The 23,679-nt window shown below is 45.1% G+C and overlaps 1 protein-coding gene across 1 annotated transcript in view; it reads right to left on the minus strand.

The window, feature by feature from the left end:
* Positions 1-15,925, minus strand: part of GBA2 (glucosylceramidase beta 2) — a 470,157-nt gene extending 454,232 nt beyond the window's left edge. The window contains exon 1 of the mRNA XM_069626781.1: positions 14,073-15,925. Coding sequence (XP_069482882.1) covers positions 14,073-14,245 — 173 coding nt within the window. The 5' untranslated portion in view covers positions 14,246-15,925. The remainder of the gene's footprint in view (positions 1-14,072) is intronic.
* Positions 15,926-23,679: the final 7,754 nt, after the last annotated feature.

Below are 23,679 nucleotides of genomic sequence, written 5' to 3' on the forward strand. Positions count from 1 at the left end.
AGAATCTGAACTCGTTTCCATTCAATAGTCTTATCAGGGGTACAAATGTCAAGTTGAAGGCTACTAGCAAGAAATAAAACGTGATTCGCCACCTCAATTCTACCCAAAGACAGCACATCATTTCTTACTCACCAAGGGGCAACTATCACTAGCCAATGGCGACTGCACATTTTGCCCACTGATCTAATGCTTATTCTGGTGTTAGTAGTTGCATATTCCATCAGCCATGTGGCACTGGGCAAATCAGTTTACCCCACTCTTATTTCTAGCAAGTACTAAGCTTGGGATCATCTTGTAGAACCGTCCAGCAAATGAAAAGATAGAACCCTTAGCATTTTCATCATTAATGAGGGTTTTGAGCCATTTGTAGATAACTTTCTGACAGTGCATGGCAGAGGGAAGCTATGTTCTAGAAATGTTTAAGTTGTGCTTATACTGCACCATTCCGCTAGACTTGTAATTTAATCAAGCAGATATATTTCGAAAACAAGGTCCGAGCCACAGTCCACAATGTGGGTAGGTATGTTCTTCCATGGGTACCTCGAGACATTTTACCAATGGCAGCCATAAGTGGGTTATACAAGTTGCGGCACAGCTGCAGAACACGCATCTGTAGCCAATAAGATAAAAGTACGTGTAGCACATCCTAGATCAAGAACTCATAAGCTAATGCTCAAAAAAGGGTACAGAAAGGCACACATAGCATCGCATAGAGAGAGGATACCGATTTGAAGTTACAAAAAAGTTGCACTTATCCAAACTTAGACTGAGTTTAGATAAGAGAAATGGTGGTGCCATGAGTGAGCTAAGAAACAAAAGACTTACCGTGTGTTAAAAAACAAGCATTGGCAAAGCCAACCGTTTTGTCTTGTGTATTAGTCATTTGCCAAGCACTGCTACTAGATACTGGGTACTCGCACAGTTTTGCACCAGCTACTATCAATGAGCAGTTAATAACCCTACGTCATTGCCTGGCAAGTGCCTTTTTCATTCCATGCCTACACAAAAGCCAAAACTGTTGGCATTGACAAAGGTTGATACGGTAAGCTTTCCACTTTGAGAAAAAGGTAAAAGCTGAAAAAACATTTGTGAAGAATAACCAACATGAAATGGTGCTGCATGGAGAACGAGTTGAGGTCTCTACATGCACCCAATTACTCTCAGCTCAATAAAATTCCTCCTCGGTGTACATGATTGGCGAGTGTGTACATTTTGAGGCCTGTCTTCATCGTGCTTCCATCGCAAAATCAAACATACAGTAATAAAAAAACAGGGGGCTGTTTTAGCTCCTGCTTGCAGTCTAAAGGAGCCTATTTAGCCGACACCAACCGGCATAAGGAACACCTTTTAACCCTGGAGGTCAGCTGGTGTGTAGTTGTTACACAGACTACATTTTGATGGTGCCACCTCCCTTGATCACTGCCCCTATTCGTAGGAGCAGTGGTCTAGGGAAGTGGGGGTCTCCATAGGTTGACAATAAATAGGTTGATCAAAAGGAACAAAACGTACCCCTGCTAAATTATAACTATTAAATGATATAAAAAGCAGACACTGTTTTTGGAGAAGGGTACAAAGTAGCATTGGGGCACATCTCAATGAGATTTAAAGCGGAATGGGCGTTATGTAATTGGAAGTGCTTATTTTTATTTATTGGGCATTCATAATGCGCCTATACACACTGTGTTTCGAGGAGCAACACAACAAGAGGGTGGGGGAACAGGGAGGACAAAACAAAAACGATCCCACTAGGCCTTGTGACATTCAGAACCTGCAAGTGCAGTAAGAGAAGTGTAAAGGGGCGGGGTTAGAGAGTGCAAGGGAAGGAAGGTCCACGAGCTAAGTAGCAGGTAAGGGGCTGGAAGGGCTACAAGGGTGCAGGCCCAGTCAGGGAAGTGCAGGGCAGGGGCCCGGAATGGCAAGTGCATGTCAAAGGTGCTGGGGGAGGGGGGGTATGGGGTGTCAGGGGAGACCAGTGCAGGTGTAGACTGGAATGGGGGGGGTGACCTGAAGACTGAATGAACCAGGCAGCAAGTCAAGAAGCAAAACAGGGGCATTCGCAGGGGAGGGGGAGAAGGAAGGATGAAGAGAAAAGGAGGGTCTTGAGAAGCTTCTAGAACTTACGGAGATCCGGTTCAAGTCTGGGAGGGGCAGGGAGGCCATTCCAGAGGGAGGCACCTGCAAAGGCGAGAGATCAACCCTCCACTCACTGCTTGAAAAAAAAAAAAAAGAGTCTGACCTGCAGAGAGTTTGAGCTAGAGGACCGAAGAGGGAGAAAGAGGGAGAAAGAGGGAGAAAGACCTGTGAGAAACCCGAAGGTGTCTCGCCCACTAGTCCCCAGGGATCGGTCATCCAGGTGGTCAGAACACGGCCATTGCTTTTGGATCCAGTTCCTGGGTATCAGTGCAGGAGGATCACCTTGATGAGGGGTCTTCGTGGAAGTGGGACACCGGAGTGTGAGGGGCTGTATCCCCTTCCTTGTAACACCTTTTCCCCCATCCTACCAGGTAGGATACATAGGTACTAAACTCACGCCCCCCGCCCCCCTTTCACGACATGAACACTTTATCACGGGCAGTTCACCGTGAGTGACAAAGGACTAACACCAGAGCGGTAGACCCGACATGTCCCAACACCATTGTCAGGCAAGGTCAGGCAATTACGGAACATTACACACACCTGACTTCCATCACATTCCCCATAAGGATAAAAAGCGGAGCACGAAAGCACACTATGAGCGAGGAAAAACACACGAGGAAACAGCAGTTCCAAGATGGCAGTTTAATACAAGGAGCGAGATTGGAAAGGGTTGCAAGGAGGGAAGTACCCTTGACCTGTAAAGACTTACTTTTGTGAGCCTTGGAAAATAAGAAACCGAAGACCAGGAACTAAGGCTGATCAAACCTGCACAGTGTGTCAGAGGTACCAGGGTCTCTCCCGCGTTAATAACCAAGGCGGGGAGGAGCGATTGCTGCTGTGGTACTGTCCTTGGCTCCTACAATGAAGCAACGTCAGAAAAGACAGCACAGCCGGTGAGTCGGCGAGACTGATACCAAACCAGCTTGTGTTTTGAATCAAGGTTGCAAGCAGCAACACTGAATAAAGAGAACAGTGTGTGAAAGGTGTTTGGGATGAGCGACGGCAATACAACTGGAAGCCAACGGAAGTAGTTGAACTTTAGAACTGAACCTTTGGATGCCAAGAAAAGGTACCATACACAGAGTTGTCCGGCGTCAACGTGGGTGCTCATTCGAAAGTCTCTGTTAGGTATCCAACTGATGCGGAGTGTGAGAGAAAGAAATATTGAGATTGAAGTTGTCATGCAATGGGTCAAGCTAAATTCGTGCACATTCGAAAGTCTTCAACAGTATATACGTCACAATTGGTCCAAACCCGGCTGAGGGAGACTAATTGAACAAAAGAAAGGGGGTTAGCCCAGAATAGGGGGATCCAACGTTGAACTTTTTGTTTTGAAAAGGATCTGAGCCCGGCTGCGAGGGATCCAGGGTGAACACCCAAACTGAATACTGGAAAAAGGAAAAGAACGTTTGTGTGTTGTTTTTGGTACGGCAGGCCTCTACGTCAAGAGACTTGCAAGAAGTCAAGAGACTTGGACACAGAAGGTCCTGAAATAGGAAAATGGAACTGTATCCTCATGCCATAGAAGCCAGAGTGCGTTCTTTGCTCAAGTGACCCACCTTGCCTATTATGCCAAAAAAAAAAAAATCAACTGACAATTCTGTATATTGCTCTAAGGAAGGTGCAGGTATCTGATACATATAAAGTACGTGGTATGGTCCAGTTAGTGGGCAAGTGCGCATGTTATGCTCATACGCAATGTAACAGAAACATGTCTTGATGAAGACGTAAAGAAACTTGAAGTGAGACATGTTAAGCGGTAGTGGATCAGGGCAAAGGAGTACTGATCTGATTACTTACTGGTAATCTTCATTACTCCTACTCTTCCTTGTCACAGTACTTACCTCTGAGGCCCTGCCTCCACTCCAGGAACCACTTTGCAGTTTCCTTTTGAGGTATAATACCTCCTACTTACCCACAAGCATGAGTTACCAATTTCCAATGTCGAACCATGGACATTCTCCCTTCCCCTCTCAGGGAGGGTCAAGAGGGTAGTCAGTATTGTGACAAGGAAGAGTAGGAGCAGTAGAGTACCGGCAAGTAATCATACCATTACCTCCAAGTCCCTTTTCCTTGTCCCAGTACTTACCTCTGACAAAATACCAAAGCATAGAGAATGGGGAGTGGTCCCAATGAGAGAGAAGTGCTGCAACATCCCAACGCCAATTTACTTTCCCAAAACAGTTCAGCCCATGCCTACAGATAAGATCCCCACCTCAAAAGAACCATCCCTGGGATTATGCATGGCTGTAGTGTCCAATGAACTTGCTCTGATCGGCTCAGATTGCCAACCTGCAGATCTCTTGCAGAGAATCTCCAATCCCGAACCCCTCCCCAGCACCCCCCCTGAGCGTCCGCCTAAGAAGCAGCCACCCTGGAAAAAACCAGGACATGTTCCGGGAAGGGCAATCCTGCCGATACATACACCACAGTAATGACAGTTTCGGATTAGACGGCTAATGGAAACAGAGGCCTTTCTACCAGCTATTGCTTGCCCAAAAGTCACCAGAAGACTGTTGGTCTGTCTGAAATGCTTGTTCTACATTACTCCAGGACCGTCCAGCGGACATCAATAGAGTATAATGCCATCTCTTCAGGGCTTTGAGGATTCTGAAAAAAAAAGGTAGAGAGAACCATATCCTGAGACAACTTTGACAACACTTTCAGAAGAAATTTGGATCACATCGTAAGACAATAGCATCCGGGAGGACCTGCAGAAAAGTAGGAGGACACAAAGCCCCCCACTCTACGAGCAGAAGCAATAGCCATCAACAGCGCAGTCTTGAGTGTGAAGTGCCATATGTCAATCTCAATAGGTACAAAGGGAGGAACCTGTAAGATGTTCGGCACAAGAGGCAGATCCCACGGAAGGCCCTTATAAGAACAGGGGTGAGAAAAAGCAAACCCTTTAAGGAACATTCCTATCAGGGAATACCCCTCCATTTTCCCCTCCCGATTGCACTTGAAGGTCTTAATAGTGGGACACTGGGAGCAAAGAGTGGACACAGCAAGCTCCTTGTCAAACCCCATCTGGAGAAACTGGAGCACAGAAGGTAGACCTTACTTAAGGGAGGTATCTGAACCTTCACACCACGCCAGGAGTAACCCTAATGCCTCTCCTAGGTTTTTAAGGTAGAGGGCCGCCTGGCATAAAGGATAGTGTCAAGCACCGGACACGAAAACCCCTGCACAGTCACCTAGACTTTGCAGACTGCCCACTGAATCTTCCTGGCATCGCTCCCAGGCCGAGCATGTACAGGGCAAGGCCATTCTGGAATCTTGCATGGGTCGCGGCACTAGAGATCCAGGATAGAAGGGAACCATCCGTTCTGGGGCCAAAAGGGGGGGGGTCACAAAGAGGACTGTTGCCCTGTAACCCCTCCTTCGCTGTATCATATGAGAGGAGGGGCAGGGGAGGGAACGCATACAAAAGACCAGGCAGCCATTCAAGAGTCAGGGAATCCACCCCTCAGGTACCCGCCGCCGGAAGTAGAATCACAGAACCTTTGTTGAAGATGAGGAGGCAAAGAGATCCAGACTCAGGGACCTAAACCTACGACAGATCTCTGAAAAGACGCTGTCCCCCATGACCAACTGCTGAGAGGTAGCAAACCACCATTATTATTATGGTATTTATTGTGCGCTGACCTAGCTTCCAGAAGCAACAGAGCACTTTACAGAGATATACAACAGTACAGATGCATAACACAGTGTTTTTCAGAGGTAGAAACAGAACAGATATACAGCAGGGCTAGGATACAGAGGGGCACAACAAGGGGTACAGCTGTGGCGTGGAGGAAAGAGGCAGGCGGCATCTAGCAAGTCAGGTGGCACAAGGGGCGACGTGATGGCCTTGGTGTTGAGGAAGAGAGATTCCTTGAAGAGATGGGTCTTGGGGTCTTTTCTTAATTGTAGGAGGGTGGGGCAAGTCTAATGCGGGTGGGGTGGACTTCCATAGCCTTGGGGCGTAGGCAGAGAAGGCTTGTTTTCTGGTCCTGTCCTATCTGCAGCTGTGGACTTCAAGTCTGCATGTGTCCTGGCTTCTGGTGGTGCGATATCTGCCGGAGATGCTGAGTTTCTCCAAGAGGTAGCTGGGTGACTTGAGGGCAACTGCCTTATAGATGATGCAGCAAGGTGAAGGCGATTTGTGCGTGCAGTGGGAACCAGCGAATCGGATGTTGTGTGTGGCTAGGATGGTTGCCAGCGGCTCCATGTGTACCTTCTTAGGCGATCCGTTTGGACATTGTCCAACCCCCGATATGCATCACTTCCAGAGAGAGAGCAGATGTCCTTCCCCTATTAAGTTGTTTGCGACGCCAGGGCATTGAGATCCCAACCCCCCTTGATGGTTCACATAAGCCAGCGTGGTAGTAATGTCTGTTCTGATCAACACAGCCCTGCCCTCTAGGTACCTAGTGAAGGTAAATCAGAGTTTGACAAATGGCACACAACTCCCTCCACTGGGGAGATCCAGGGACGCCAATCTCCTTTCTGAATCAGAGGGATGATTTTCTGTAGATTATCCATCTTGAACCCTTCCTTTCTCACGAAACAGTTAAATGCCCCAAGATCCAAGAAGAGCCAGTGTTTGTCAGAGGGCTTGGGGCATCGCCAAACAGTTTAGTTCCTTCAAACTGACATTTTATAGCTGCAACCTTCTGAAAACCCACTGTCAACCAGCCCGGAAGATGGATATACCATTTAACAGAAATACTGGCACTGTCGCCATGGCCAAACCACAAACCTAATCATAAGCCACATCCAACATCAAGTCTACCTGCTTCTGCATGTCAGATAGAATAGAAGCACAATCCGCACCTTCCTCCATCAACTTTCTGAACGTCTTAAAGCTCTCCCCTCCACCCAACACAGTTTCAGCCGTGTAGGACCCGTAGACGTTGTCCCTGAGAGCCAGACGAGGACCAGAATGAACATCCTTCACACCAGAGTTAGCCTGGTGGTCCACTGCCACTTCATCTGCCGACATAAGGCACGCCGTCCCACCAGACCGGCGAGGATGTCATCAACTTCCACGGTATCCAAAAGAAAGGCGTCCGCACCCTTGTTGGGAAGGAAATTAACCTATCCCAAACCCCATAGGCGCTTTAGGGCGAGTCGAATCCCATGAAGACATAAAGAAACTTGTGATTTGAGAGTGGGGAAACGGGTGTGCTAAAAGACCCTGCACGGACGTGCATATATACAGACGCCATTTTGTAGCTATGGCAGAAACATTGACACATGTCACAAACCTGATGAAGAAACCTGAATAGGCCCAAGAGCTGACGAGAGAGACCTGCGCTGTTAATTCCCACAAAAACCCTCCTTTGTTCTACAACTGTTGCTAATCCGTTTTATCCTGAGAAACAATGTGCTTTGCAAGGCCATGAGATGGTGCTAGGCGCCACGCTGCGTGTGTTATCAAAACTAGGCTAGAGCAAACCTCTGACCCCCACTATGCCAACTGCAAGTTAAAGCTCTATAACTGTCTGAGTCCCAAGACCCCTGAATTCCAAGATACTAGATGACCTCAGGCCACCGACCATAAACCAGACAACTACAAAAAATCTCCCCCCTAGCTGTACTTTAAAATGGCATGATTTGTAATGCGAGGTGCGGGGAGGGATACATTATAGTTCAAGAGTGAGGGTGGGAGCCTTGGATGCAAGACAACACAACTGGGATGAGTGAAATGTGTTCGGGTCACAGTGACCTCACGCCTCCCCCTGTACCAGCCCATGAACATACCAGGTGCCCTGTGTAGTGATAGAGTAGCATTTTTGTAACAACACATTTAATTGTATTATCAACCTTGGTTCCCTAGAGACAATGAGCTCAGCTGACCCCACGTGATGGAAGACGGACGGACGGGGCTGGGGCCAATGGCCTGGCATCCCCTATGGAGTAGGCTGGTCATGCATAAGGTCGCACCAATCAGCCACACGGGTTTTTACTGTATACCGATGACGCTGTGCCCCTTTTTAAGCTCTTGCTTGCACCCTTTTTGCCTAGAACGTTCCTGAGCAGCAGAGTTCTTTGCTGGCACATCTATTTGTGTACCATTAAAACGTGTTATCCTTGCGAAAATGTCTTATCCTATTTTCCCTAGCAGGTTGTATTTTTACTGGTGTGAGCGTTTAATGGCGTGCGTTCACCCTTAAGGGGATACAGCTTAGCCATAAACTGGGACATGCTAATACATTCAGGATCCTTCCACTCCTTGAGGGTCTCCTTTCTTAGATCAGAGGAGACCCCATGTTGGGGGTATGTTTGTATTGCCTTATGGTAGCATCTGCAGATTTGCCTTGGACCCTCGGTTCCGAGAAACCTATGCCATCCAAAACCTGGGAAAGTGCAGCTTCTACTTCAACCCTGTCCAGGTACTTCCCTTCCACCTCATCATCCGAGGTGGGACATCCAAGGAGGAGGAATCCGAACTGAAAGAGGAAGACGAAGAGGCAGCCTGTTTCCTCTTCTTCCTACCCTCAAAGTTAGCCTGCTTCAGAAGGCCTTTATAATCCCCTTCTGTGTCAAGGAGGAACGTGCACCTCCAGAAATGGATCCGCCACCCTGCCAGAGCAACCTTCCAGACAACCTGCAGACGAAGCTGTCCGGTGCACTGCACACAAAATAAACTATTCCTGTCCAGAGGACAAGACATTGTTTTAGTTGGGAATTGTGGGCAAGTAGGAGGTATTATAGCTCAAAAGAAAAAAGTGAAAATAGGTTCCTGGAGTGGAGGCAGGGCCTCAGGGGTAAGTCGTGGGATGAGGAAGAGAGACGTGAAGGTAATATAGGATGATAATGAGGGTATTGCAATAATCAGTTTTGATCAGGGCTAGGATACTTGCTTGTTTCTCTGCCAAGAGGAAGGGAAGGTGCGATTGCTTCCTGCAGACATTGAGGATGAGGAAATGGGTAGGCGTCAATGAGGAGGCAGTGAAGGAAGCCAGTCTTTTTAAGGTGTCAAAATGTACTGTGAGGTTGATGACTGAAGGGATTATGGTGTTAGGGGAAAGGCAGATGGAAACAGGGAGTGTAATATCTCTGTTTTTGACAAATTTATCATGAAGGGGCAGATTGACATCCACTTGTGAATGTAGTGCAGCAGTTTAATTTTGGATTCAAGGTGGGAATTGCTAAGAAAATAATTATTTCAGTGTTGTCTTCGAATAGAGGGCACGAGAATGCAGATGTGGAATTTATGCAATCAAAAGACTTGTCACGCGTGAAATGGGTAAGCCATCACCACCTAACACTTCAGGAAGTACCCGAAGGCCCTTTTTGACAAAGATTATTTCACCTAATGCTCCACTCAAACCTAATTCTCCCCATCTGGAGTTCCCACATTCCCCTGCTCCTCTTATCTATCACTGCTCGCCTCTGTTGCTTCCCAGCTAGGAGCTCGCTCCAGTGTTGTGGTGGAAGAGAGGTTGAAGGCTACTAGGTCAAGGAGGAAGCGAACAGGTATTGATAAAGTGCTTTATTTATCAAGTTAGAGACCTGGGTCCGAGTGAGAACATACCGTGGAAGGTGAATTAATCCTAAAGAGATGGGTTGTCCAATAGGCCGCAGGTGTGAAATGATTAAACACATATCATTACAGTTATCTGGAAAAAGAGGACAGGGAGTAGACTGTAGCAGTCAAAGGTAGCATTAGGATCCATTGTGTCATTTTATTTTTGTAAGCCGATTGCTACTGCGGTTTTAAAACCTTAGGGCAAGTGCTAGAGAGGAATGAGTGGTTGGAAGTGACATGCAGGTGTGTTTGTGGAGAGTACATTTAAAAAAACATTTTTAATGATATAGCTGACAATCAACTTTTCAATATTATTTAACATGGAACGATTGAGGAAAAAAAAAAGAATAAATAATAAAAAGGAAAAAAGGTTCAACATAAAACAATTGTACAGTTAACCGTTAAGATTAGCATTTGTCGCTATACATAAGCAATAAAAGATGTTGATTTCACATGATTTACAATTTCATCTATCTCCAGATCACACTGCAGTAGTTTGGACATCATCCAGATCATTCGTAAGATCAAGTTTTGGAAACTTTAAAAAAATGTACAAACGAGTAGCCAATGACTTGAGTTTGAGTGAAACAGTCTACTCCATAATCATCGAGAGTTCAGATTTCACAAGATGAGAACTGACTTTTAAAATATCTTATTTGTAATTCCAACAATTCAGCACATTCGACAATCAAGTGTCTTAATGTTTCCTTCGGATTCTGACAAAATCAGCATTTCCCCTCCCCATGTAGTCCCGTTTATACTTAACCTCATGTGTGTACCAGAGATTAAACCAAAACCTCATGTAAGCAGATCTATACACGAGACTCAGGGATCTCACTAAATATGCAGCCAAATCACCATACTTTTTGATGTTAAAAGGATTGCAGTCTTGTACATCATGCATTGTGTTCTAGTTCGAATCCAATCTGTCTGCCATAATTTCGTTTTTGCTTTAATCAGATTCGTGATCAAGAGATCTATGGAAATGTCAGATTCTTGCAGAATGAGCTGAATTTTGGATCTCCATTGTACAATGAAACTATGATTGGATTCCTTAACATACGCAGATATAATCAATACATTAGTTGAATTTCACGGCAATATATATTTACGATACAGGGCACATAATTTCCAGGTATATATACCATATAGACACAATAGACCTAACTTGGATCTCAATAATATAGGCATAGGTAATGATACAGGCAACATTAAGACATTCTTCCAATATTTGCTCTCAAGTTTTTGCCAAAATTCATAAGGTCTGTAAACCTTAGTCTCTGCGCCATATAACACAATTGGTACTGTCTTCTGTCTATAATATGCGAGTATGGGTATGATTGAAAACTTTCCGTAATTCCCATTGATAATTTTTGCTTGGGGAGTCAAAGAAGCAATTTTCCTTTTAGGTTTTTCTAAATATGTTTTGTCAGCAGGTGATTATTTACATTTAATCCAAGATAAGTGGATTCTGTCACTATAGGAAGCAGTCGTTTCTGTAAGTACCAATTGTAAGATTTCTTTCCTCTTCCTATTTGCTATACCGAACTGAATAATTTCAGTCTTTCTGGTGTTAACGGTCAAGTGGTTACCCATTGCATACTGATCCAGTGCATTGAATAAGGTCTGCATGCCTTGTGGGGTTTTCGACATCAAGACTAAATTGTCTGCATACAGCAGCCACTTTACTGTTACATTACCCATTTTGGGTGAGTCAGTTATTAATTTGGAGGAGCATCGGCCATTATCAGCAATGTAAAAGTTGAAGAGGGCTGAAGCAAAGGTACAGCCCCGCTTCAGTCCTCGGTATATTTAAATCTGAGCAGAAAGTAACCCAGCAGTTGACAGCCGAATCTGTATGGTAGTTTGTGTGTGGAACTGATGTAAAAATGTAAGTATGTGTGCAGGGCAATTAGCATCGAGAAGCTTCTTAAATAGTCATTCTCTCGGTACTTAATCAAATGCCATGCTGAAGTCGACAAAAGTCCTGTACAGAGACTTCTTTCTGTGCTGTTCGTTGGCCTTGATCACATTTATACTAAACAAATTCACACTCATGCCTTACTCCGGGATAAATGTCGTTTGGAAGGGGTCTCGAAGTTTGTATTCGTCCAACCAATAATTAAAGTCTCTCAACAAAAGACCTGCAAAATTGTTCCCCATTGAGTCGAGAAGAGCAATTGGTCTATACGAGGCTGGATTGCATCTGTCACCTTCCTTGAATAATGCTATTATAAACTATGTCCTCCAGGAGATAAGAATTGTTTCTGTTTGCAATATTCTATTAAAGATTAAATATAGAATATTAGGCCAGGCGTCAGGGTGCTTTTTCAAGGTAGCTTCGATATCCGGTCCAGGAGCTCTGGACAAACTTAGATTGGATAAAGAATACAATATGTCTTCTCTGTCAAACAAGAATTGGTCAGAAACCACCAGACCATTAAGATCCAAATCGCATTCAGCAAACAATGACTGGTAGATTTTGTAAACAATATTCGGGACAGCATTTATTTGTACCGACATTTGGGTTTTGTTGGTGGCATCATTTAATATGGACTAAATACCAGCAGAAGATTTCGTGTATTTTTGACTGAGCATTACTTAACCATCCTTTGGCCTCTGTAAGGATTTTCTTGCTCGAAGCCAGTTCCAATAAGTACGTTTTAGGTGTTTTGTCTCGGTTCGTCCTGTTGAGGGAGAGACATCTTTGAGTCTTCTAATATCCTGACTTAATCGAATCTTTCTCAGTTTCGTCTCTATGTCAAAGGCGTAGGTATGCTTATAAATAGCCTGTGTGTCAGTTATTTTGATTTTCGTAAACCTTTGCATCGCCGCTGTATAGATATTTCCAACATCTTGACTAAGACTTAGATCTTTCTTTAGACTCATCTGGAGATGTGCTAGGCTCACGTCTGACCACTTAATTCTGGACCGGCCATTGTTTATAAGAAGTTTGCACTGGTTTTTTATCATGTGTAAGTCGCCAGGAAACCTGGGCAAGGACCATGTAAGACACAGTGGTTTGTGGTCGCTATGATCATTGTGTCTGACTTCTAAGGAACTTGCATTAGTCATGAAAGGACAATCACTCTAAATATAATCAAGGCCTTCTGTGTGCCCCTTTGCCAGGTGCATTTTGGTGGATTATCACCTGGCAATGTGCCACTTAGCATCATAAATGTTGCTCTGTCATGAGATTGTTCCATCTCTGTCTGTTCTCCTCCAATCCACTTCCCTTCATTAAACAGTAAAGATTTAAATCTCCAACAATCAAGGTGTGTGTAATATTGCCCCCCTCAATTTTAATGTCCAAGGAAGCTTCAATTTGAGAGATAAAATCCTCAGTAGTTAAGCCTGCTTGACCCCATTAAATGTTAAGCATTGCAAATGTTGTGGTTTGCCAGGTGATTTTAACCAGTTGTACATATGAACTCTGAGATACCCAAGGTTCCAGTTTTACAATTTTAGACTTTTTGGTCCCCACATTTAATCCAGCCATAGGTCTTCCTCTTAGGGAAGTCTTTGCTGGAACCATGGATAAATCGAAATCATCCCACACAGTGATACAAGTGAGCCAGGATTCCTGAATTGCTACTATATCAAAGTTCTGTAAATGTTTTATGATTGGTGGAGATAAACCGGGCCAAGCAGAAGAGGGGTTTATGGTCTGGAGAAAAGGCAATAGCATCATTGGTGACAGCAGAGAAATTGGGTGGGTGTGAAGAGGAGAAGACGCCAGAAGAGGAAAGGAGGTTAAAAAGTGTAATGCAGAGGTGTGCGTTTTTGGGTAAGAAGAAAAATTGTTGACAATCAGGATGAATACGCATTATGGGTCTGGGAACGAAAAAGTTTAGAGGACCCTGGAAAATCTCTGAAAATGGATATGGAATGGGTGACTTCAACATTCATATTTCGAACATTGGGTATCTGTTTAAAGTCTGCGAAGAGGTCGAGGTTGTGTTCATTTGCCACCTGCCAACATGGGTATGCATGGTGGTGTTTAGGGTGCAACTGAATAATGCATATTTTCTACCTGTTGTGTGCTTGTAACTGTAGCTTGAACTGCTATTGACAGTGCAGTACAGGACTTGTGATTGAAACGCATCTGCTGTCTTAACTGTACTCATCCGATGTGCAAGGAAAGCATACATTGCACATGTACAATACATAAAGAGCCAAATAAGGCCCTGTTGAGAAAATAGCCTGACACAAAGGCCTTCACCCCTCACCGACCAACCCATAAGCAAGTCACCATCTATCATTTTGATAATGTAAACATCCATTAAGAGTACAGTTTGAACATAAAATGCCAAAGCCGCATTTATTAACAGGTACCCCATTATGGCTAATTTAATACTTCTGCCAGTAAGAGCCAGATGTGTTTTATAGCCTGTGTGAGTTTATGTATGTCACTTACCGTAGGCCCATTGGAAAGTGGATAATCAGGTTCACCAGCGAGACGTTCGAAGCTTGAAAAGGTTTCCGTTTCTCCTCAAAGTCGTGAGCCAGGCATATCTTCCAGCCGAAAGCCGGTAACCCGAACCCTTGCACCACACCTTCATACAAGTCCATCATGCTACTCGTCGCCATCGTCCTCACACCAGCAGTGCAGCGCAGTAAACCACAGTGTCCTGACTGCTCCCTCTGACAATGACTTCACCACTCTGGCCCAGAAGAGCCAAAGTCAACTTCAGACCACCAGCACAATGAACAAAGATGGCAATATTGAATGCTAAGAGACTATTTAAACCGAGGGAGGTCCAGCTGAAGCTGGCAAGAACCGTGTCAGTGCAGATGAATGCGAGACTGGGGCAGCCGTACAGTGCCTCATGCCTTATCAAGCCTTAGCTTTTCCGACAAACGTAAGGAGCGCATGTATTGATTGAGCAGGCAGGCCAGCAAGTTTAGAGGGACCGGCTATGCACCAGTCCCTGCCAAGGTCAATAACAAAGCTCAGGAGTAGATATCAGGTGATGAACTCCGGTCAAATACAATGAAGCTTCTTAGAACTGTTTCCATGTCCCTGCACCAACTGCTGGTTAATTTAACCTTCACCTGTGGCCGGGGTGGTCGACGCAGGACAGACAGCTAGCTGGACCTCCCAAGACCCAACCACTCTTCACAACTGGCGCGGGCTCTTATCTGCCTCTGCTGGGGCAAACTAATCTTCCCAATGCTTGTCAGGATCATCACAGCGTGTTAGCACCTGAAGCTCAACTGCACGCTCTAGTTTCAAACCCAACAACTCTACTGCTTTCCAATCCAATTAAGCAGGCACGCAGATGTCTTTTGCGCCTCGAGTCTTGCTTTGTGCTGGGGGCTGCGGAATGTTGACCAGCACATCCTAACTAGTTGGCCCTTCCAGTGCAATCTGTGTCCATTACCTGAACTTTTATGAAAGTGTGACAGTCCCTGTCCCTCCCAGTTATGTCAAGGTTTCTCACCCACAGTCCAGCAGTCTTCCTCATTTGCCAAGATGAACGCCCATCTATCTAGTTGCAGAATGCCTCTGACATCTGTCCCGCAAGGCCTACCTGATCTAAAGCTTTCGTCCTGATTCTCGGCCTTCTGCACAATCATGCAAACACAGCAGTCTCCCTTCCTAGTCTGCTACTAGGAGGAGAGGTGCAGGGTCGGTCTCTCCCACCCAGGTCGGAAGGGCTTCATGCATTGGCTACTCCCTCGCTGCCAGCAAATCTACAAAGCGGCCAGTCTAGCAACGGCTGCCGTTAATGCATCTTCAATAAGTGGCGGCTGTCAACCTCTCTTTTTTATGCATGCTAGTCAGTCTTTCAGTCTATGTTGCTACCAGTTTCACGAACGCTGTCCACCAACACCAGTCACATTCTATCCCCATATAGAAGTGCAGTGTCACTAACAGTTTCTTGCCATCTGTCAATGCATACTCCTCGTCACTGTCAGTGCCACTTACAGCCAGTCACTGGAATGGCAGTTCACCCTGCTCCAGAAGCTGTCAGTCAATAGCGTCTCCTGCTCTCCCCATGGTAGATGTCATTCTCCTGAGTCTGCTCTATACAGGCCCTGTGTCCAAAACCCCCACTGACTTCTGCTCAGGCAACCCACGCTCCTGCCTCAAGCCCCTCTTTATGGCCCGGCGCAGGGTCTTTTTTTTATTGGTGCCTGCGCGCTATTGCTTATCCCAGCAGCCCGGCCTCCCACCCTCCAGGCGCCTTCTCTCTCTCCCCCTCTTCCCCTGCCGCTGTTTCCAGACCCATGGACCTGTGTCCCGCACAGAAGCAACTAGCGTCTATTAGCAGAAAGCACCAAGCAACGTGCCTGGGCACGTGCACTGCGCGTCAATGATGTCACGCTTACGCATTGTACGTGAAGGCTTGGGGAGCAGTGTTGGCAGGCTTGTGTTGTTGTTTTTTGCCATCAACTACGGGCCCCAGCGCAGCAGGGCTCACGGTCGGCCCCCATTGGTTGAGCGAGCGAGCGAGCGAGCGACCATTGCTATTGGCTCTCGCGCCGGGAGCCGGCACGGAAGTGATGGCCCTTAGGGCGGGTGTAAAGTGCCTAACTGACAGGACCCTGAGCTTTTTTTTTTGAGGCGCGCCATGCTCTTCCTTGATTTCGTTGGAGTACGGTGAGTAAGTAGAGGAGAAGCTGCCCATGTACGTTAACGCTGCATTTCTAAGCAGTGATGGAAATGGAAAAAAATGTAAAGGATGATCCCACAAGGACTGTGGTGGGGGCGGAGTTTGGGGGTTAGGGCGGAGTTCCGAGGGGACGCAGCCTGCAGTTGAACTCCACTCAAAGGAAATAAATGTTCAAAATAATACTTTAAAAATGGTGCAATTTATTTATGGTTGATACTAGTTCCCATCCGAGAAACGGACCATTGGTTGTTAGGTCCATTTCTCAGATGGGAAATAGCTGCTTCAGTGTGAGTGAGCTAGTTCCCATTAGAGAAATGACACTTTGTTGCTCCCCTAGTGGCCAAGTCCTGCATAATAATGGGAACTAGCCCACTCACACAGAGAAAGCTAGTTCCCATTAGAGAAATGGCCCTTTTTGTTCCCCTAGTGGCAATTCCTGCATAATAATGGGAACTAGCCTACTCACACTGAGAAGGCTAGTTCCCATTAGAGCTGGGGTGCACAACATACGGCCCGCGGGCCATATGCGGCCCACGGTATTGTGCTTTGCGGCCCCCCGAAGAACAGGACTTTCATAATGAAGTGCAGCCCGCTTCAAGCAAAAGAAAACAAAGCTGGCCGCACTTCATTATGAAAGTCTTTGAAGCCTGACATGTTGCTGGCATAGGCGAGGCGTCCCAGGAGGGGGGTAATTGCCTTTCTAATTGATGGCCTGTTCCCCTCCTCCCAGACCTCCGGCAAAGTACTCTTTGCAAGGGCCTTAAAGGATAGTTCCGGGACTTTTTTTTTATTGTCCCTACGGTTCGGCCATGTGTTTTTAAGCATAAATCGGTAGATCGTAGAAAACTTTCCTATGGACCTTACCCGACTTTTCGTCCATTAACGCACTCGAAATCAGCCGCCATTTTCTGATAATCCTATCATTTCCCCCCATCGCCCTGGCTCACCTGCGTTTGCGGCACTAAATCAAATCCCCCGCCCCTGAAACAGACTTTATCAAAACATTCATATTCCCCGCCTCTCTCTGTGACGTTTCTGTGCTGCGTAGGCAAACGCGCCCAGGCGTCTTCTACGCGACTCCACACAGAACCCGGAAACCAACACAGATTAGCTCACAACGCAGCGCGCCACAATTCGGAATATGAAAGTACTTTTAAATCAAACTGCAAGATTGTAAATTTGGTAAAGTACATTTATTTGACATCAAATGTTTAGAGAATATTCAGCGATTTGCATTTTTATTTGCTCACGTTCCAAAAAGTTCGTTTTGAGGCACGCGATGTTCCTTTGCTGTACACAGGGTCTTAGATCATCTCACGATACAGCGCCACAATTCGGAATATGAAACTGGTTTAAAAGCAAACGGCAAGATTGTCCATTTGGCAAAGTACATTTATTGGACATCAAATGTTTAGAGAATATTCTGCGATTTGCATTTTTCTTTGCTCTCGATCCAAAATAGTTCGTCTTGAGGCAAGCGATGTTCGTGTGCAGTAACACAGGGTGTTGGTTTACGATAAAATAAGCTCTTCGGTCGCACTGATAATCGCATGGCTGTTCCAACAACGAGGCACTAGGCCACCACAACGGTCTGTATGTTGCATCTAGCCGTTAGTACCGCGTAAGGGCATACTTGTACTTGGCGATCGTCCCATAAAATGGTCAGGGTGCTAACGTTGTTCACGCGGAGAAGCAACTGGCGGTTGAAGAAGCCATCCGCCGGTGTCTGGTACTCGTGACACATACAATAATGAAGGATGTACCTGTTTTAAAAACATAAAAAATGAAATTAGTCTCACCATCAGATCTTTATTAAAATTATTCATTTTATATATTAGGTCGGGAAATTATTTCATAGCTAGGACAGTGCAACTGGGTATTATACGTCAAGGGGGGGCTGTAGGATACTGAGACAGTCCCCCAGTGCAGGGGTTGACAGGGAGGCAGTGCAGGTGGAGAGTGGAAGGGCCCAGGACCGAGGTCGCAGACAGTGGACCAGTTGTAGCAAGGGAGAGGGAGAGAGAAAGCAGAAGCAAAGAGGAAGGTTTTGAGGTGCTTCCGTAAAAGGAGATGGTTCTCCTCAAGATAGTGCGGGGTACAAAACAATATGCCACATAGAACGAACAAGTACAACTTAACCCGTCTTTAAAGCTACTGTATAGTAATTAAATTGCGGTATAAACTCATCTAAAGAGTTACTTACATTATATTTGCATTTTCCATTGTGTCTGTGCGTAGGGCAGCCCCGAAATACCACTCCTTCTATGCCGACGTTATTTCTTCTAATGAACGAACATTAAATGGCTATCGTTTCTGAAATTTTATTCATTATCGTTTCTTACGTTATTGCACCACACCCCCAAAAAGAAGTCTTTCGGGATGGTCCCGGCCTGTCAAGGTCAAATAACAATAGAACCTTATACTGAGTCGTGGGCCATTCCGGCACCCGAGCAAAAAATCAAAGCAGCTGACCTTCACTTTGAACGAGCACACATTCCTAGTTAGCTACATTCAGTGTAAGGCCATCTCACAGGACTTGAAATTTACACTCCATCTTTGCATTTTGTCTGCGTGCTTTGCAGCCCCAGAGAACCATAAATACGGAGACATTCTATATTTTTTGAAAAATGATTTATATTACTGTTTGGTTTAATTTAATGCGCAAATGAACAAGGTTGGATAGACACATTGCATGTACACTGAGCAATCACTTTTATTTACACAATACATAGCTACACATATTCAATGGGCCTGCGACATGAGGAGACTCGAGAGCAAAGTCACAGGTGACACCCGGGTGGTTCGCACTACTGCACGGTGAAGGGAGGGGCAAGGGTGGAGAGACACATTGCATGTACACTGAGCAATCACTTTTATTTACACATTACATAGCTACACATATTCAATGGGCCTGCGACATGAGGAGACTCGAGAGAACAGACAATCAAATTACAATCATTTAAACCATGATGTGTATTTCTCAATGAGCTCTTCTTTAGGTGGACATGGAACAGAGGCAATGTTGGGTGGCAATGCAGTTGTCCCCTGCACAGGTTCCTTCACAACTCCATGTATGTGCCTATCTAGGACATCAACAATAAGTCTCTCAATAAAGTCATATTGCATATCCTCAAACACTGGTTTGATAACCCCTTGTTTACTTCTTTTTGTGAAGGCCTTATTGTAGCGAAGCGTCCCTAAAGTTCCGGTCGTCCTACTTTGTTGACGGCCAACATTATGGTTATGTGCCAAGACCGCTAGAAGAGTCCGATTTATCATGCCCTCCATGCCAAAATGCAATCGTTTTGGCCTGTACTTTAGGCACATATTGTGGAACACCTCCAAATCTCCTGTGTGGCAGAATTCCGTGAGTCCCCTCAAATCTCTTGTTATAGTTTTATCAAATACAATCTTTTCAATGGCTTTGTGAGTGGGTGATGAAGGAATCAACCACTTCTTCTTCCGTGCCTCCTCTGTGGACAAATGGCCATGTTCACAATTGTGGAAATGTTGGTTTGTGGTCCAGCGGTGAACGTTGCTACAGTGTAACATTACTGACCACCATTTTTCCAGTAGAATTTCCAACGACCCTCCACGTTTTTGAGCTCCACCAAAGATGGTTGCTGATTGACTTGGACCACAGTAAAATACCTTGCATATCTTTTTTTTTACCTGCAGCCGACATTTTTTTATTGATTGTTTTTGCAAGATGCCAAACGTCAAATTGGTGATTTATATTTTTGTACTCTTCTCTCATTGTCTTGGCAATTGAAACGTGTCTGTCCGTGGCTATCAGGTCGATCACCATTCCCCGCGATTGTAGTTCTTGCAATGATGCTACAAAGCCAACTTTCTCCATGGCCACTGAGGATGTACTTTGTGACACCTGCACGACCACCGAACTCACAATTTTCTTACTTTCCATGTCCTGAAAGTGGTAGGTGCAGTACTTGGCTGAAAATCCTGGGCTGTCGCACTGTCCGTCACCGGCTAGCCTGAACCGTTTGCCCGCGAATGTACTATCAATAGACATTTTTTCCATTCTCCAAGCTTCGCTAATGGCTGGAAATAGATAATCGGTTTGGTATTTGTAGACTGAGTTTTCGCAATGAAATGGATTCCCACAAACTGAAAGAAAGACTCTAACTTTTTAAAACTTGAACCACTAAAAAGTGCAGCCGCTGCACAAAGTAGATTGCCTGCTGGCAGTTGCCCCAGCATGGGTTGTGCAGACCATGAGAAAGGATGATATTTTGTACAGGTGGCATGTATTTTAAGGTTAGTGCCTCGAATTGCACGAGTCACATTAATCAATGGCTCCCCACATACTTCCCCACCAACCGAATGCCCACATTTCATCCGAATAATAATATCAATCAAACAACTATCGAATACAATGAATTTGGCCTCTTTCCTTATACTGTCACTCTGCATCCCAGCTGGTTCGGCCTGTAACGTTGAGGACATGTCACTCACATGAAAGGTAGAACCTCTGATATCGTCTTCCGCTATGTTCAGTGATATTGATGGTGTTTCATTGTCGTCCACTTCATTCTCTTCCATTGCAACATCTGTTCCTTCTCCGGCGATGGGTGAATAAAACAATTTCTTCAACTTTCTCGCGGTCTTAGTTTTTGCGGGTGTGGATTCTGTGAATTGATCTCCGACTGCATCCGAACTACCAGGAGGACATTCACTATCAATGGCTTGATGTGGTATAGCTCCGTTGTCAATCACTTCATATTCTTCCCATTGGCACGATGCGTCTCAAGTCCCTGCCAAAAGGTTTGACAAGCAACATCTCTCGTTCGCTTCACTGTCTGTGTAGATCTAGTTCGTACACCCACTCGCAACTAGAGGACAGATTGGAAAAGGGATGTTCAGTTTAAACACAACTTACAGTATTGAACTATTAACAGTGAAAAACAACATAATATAGTGACCAGGACACTAACCTTCTTTTGCTTTCTTTTCTTTGAAACTTTCTTGCCTCGAACTTCAACATCGGGACGCTGTTGCTCCGACTCGTGTGTGCATGTCTCCACTTCCTCTTGCGCTGCAACGACTATATTTTCATGATAAGCACATCCATCACGCACTGACGCTCCATCGACTCCCTGAAACATAGAACTTTCATTAGTATGTATAATAATATTGAAAACACAAAATGTACTTGGGGACCAATACCCACGTACATCTCAATAGCAAAACACGAATGAACGCTTTGTGTAGAACATTCAAACGACAATTATTCACGCATTGTTGATCTAGTTAGATGGAACTGTCAAGATCCATACCTCGGGCTCCTCATAGACTTCCATTGATGATATTATTGAAGATGATGCTTCAGTAACTCCCTGAAACACAGTAATTGCATTAGTATGGTTTTCTATTTTGTTAAAAAGAACATACACTTTGTGCAGGCGTCAACGGCTCATCTAAATAGACCTGCACAAATGATCAGTTGTCTAACATAAATAATGGATATCTAACTATGATTCGATTTGCTTGATCGTTGGAAGTGTCACCACCCAGAGATCTGCATCAACTACTAGGGGTGATGTTCTTGTAGAAGAAGCTCCGTCATCTCCCTGAAACATAGTACTTGCGTTAATAAAGAAGGAAGTATAGCGGATGTAATCACGTCATATGATTTCGCTTGATCGAACTGTCAGTATCCATACCTCGAAATGCATAAGAACATCAAGGGACGATGTAACTGCGGTGCACACTTCTGCAAGCTGTTGCGCCGACCCGTAACTGCATGCTCCCCCTTCTTCTTGGACTAATGCTCCATCGACTCCCTGAAACATAGGACTTTCATTAGTAATGAACACAATATTGAAAAAAGAAGGCACATAGGAGGGCGACGACAGAAGGACATATCAATGGCTAAAAACGAAAGAAACATTGTGTGTAACAATCACGCTACAAGAATGCAAGATCTGATGATCTCCATCGATGGAACTGTCCAGAAACGTACCTCGAGCATCTGAGTGACATCAACGGTTGTCGTCAATGCGTTGGACTCCTCAGCATCTCCCTGAAAGACAGTACTTGCATTATTTTGGATAACAATAATTATAACTGAAAACAAAGACTAGAGGACGTGTACAAGGGTGTACCATTAGGTAAAATAATCACACGATAAATTAAAACTATTGATTTACATGCCTAAAACAAGTCAGTGGCAGAATAGCTAAGTAAGATTACCCGATAGGCGCTTGAAGTGGCTGATGACTGCAATAACGACACGGATGGAGAATCTTCCGCCTTCATATTGAGTGGATACATAAATGGGGAAATTATTGTTAGCTAATGCTACACACTACCGCAAGGCCGAGAGATAAATACGTAAACTTGACTCACCAGTGGAGGGATGTGGACGAATAGAGTGGGAATAGCGGTTGAGAGCAATTTTCGCTTCGCTCGCGGTGTGTTCTTCTTTATTAGCAATGATGTGGAGTACATGTCAGAGGTAAAGTGCCTGCTGCAGATGCGGTATCGTTCACCCCTCTTGTCCGCAAAGACTTCTAGGACTCTACTTTCAAGCTCAGACGGTGGATATCCGCAATATCGGACCCATTCTCTTATCTGATCTATTGTCTTAGGGAAAACATGCATTATAGTACCTTCAGATTTACTATGAGTCTTCGAAGGGCAACCGCCAATGGAACAGACAGGCATTGTGGAAAGTTCTGAAAAGTAAAGATCAACAATTCTCTATGAATACCAATGTGTTAAAAAATTAAATGACACATAAAAGGTCCAATGCAAGGTTCGTTTTGGTTCTTGGAACTATACACGTTATTCACATGCGGATAAGTATTTGAATAACTTTACAAAAATAGAAAAATAATTTGAGTAAACTCAGAACATGTGACTAGTTCCTTGCATGTACTGTCTTGAACGAAAAGAAATTGGACGCAAAATGATTATGGTACATGGCCTTACCTTGACGAACAAACAGTTGCAGGGATCAGAGTAGTTTCTTGTCGTAGAACAGGGAGCAGTTCACAGGTTGCAAACTGACGAGTTTCCTCGAAGTGGTCACGGAAGTTCACAGAGACGAAGAGCAGATAACCAGCACCTTCACGGGTTGACTAGCAAAGCGCAAAGAAGTTCTCATTAGAAATATGAAGTGGGTTATAAAGAATTCGAAACAGGGGTGTGTTTGTGAATGAATGACGTGTATATGTCGTGGCATTATGCGGTTTGCAGGGGGGCGTCCAGCGTGAGGGGGGATGCTTGGCAGGAGACACGGGTTCTGGAGGTAGACATGGGAACAACAACCCATGCTCTATAGACCACTTTGAAGTGTACATGCTATTTGGCACCTCTTGGCCTTTATCGCTCCCTGACAGCTCCGCTTGCCAGCACAAGTACCCCGGTGCGAAGTGCCTT

This window comes from Ambystoma mexicanum, chromosome 6p (genome assembly GCF_040938575.1).
Source record: "Ambystoma mexicanum isolate Mex_15411 chromosome 6p, UKY_AmexF1_1, whole genome shotgun sequence".
In the NCBI taxonomy this organism is placed as follows: Eukaryota; Metazoa; Chordata; class Amphibia; order Caudata; family Ambystomatidae; genus Ambystoma; species Ambystoma mexicanum.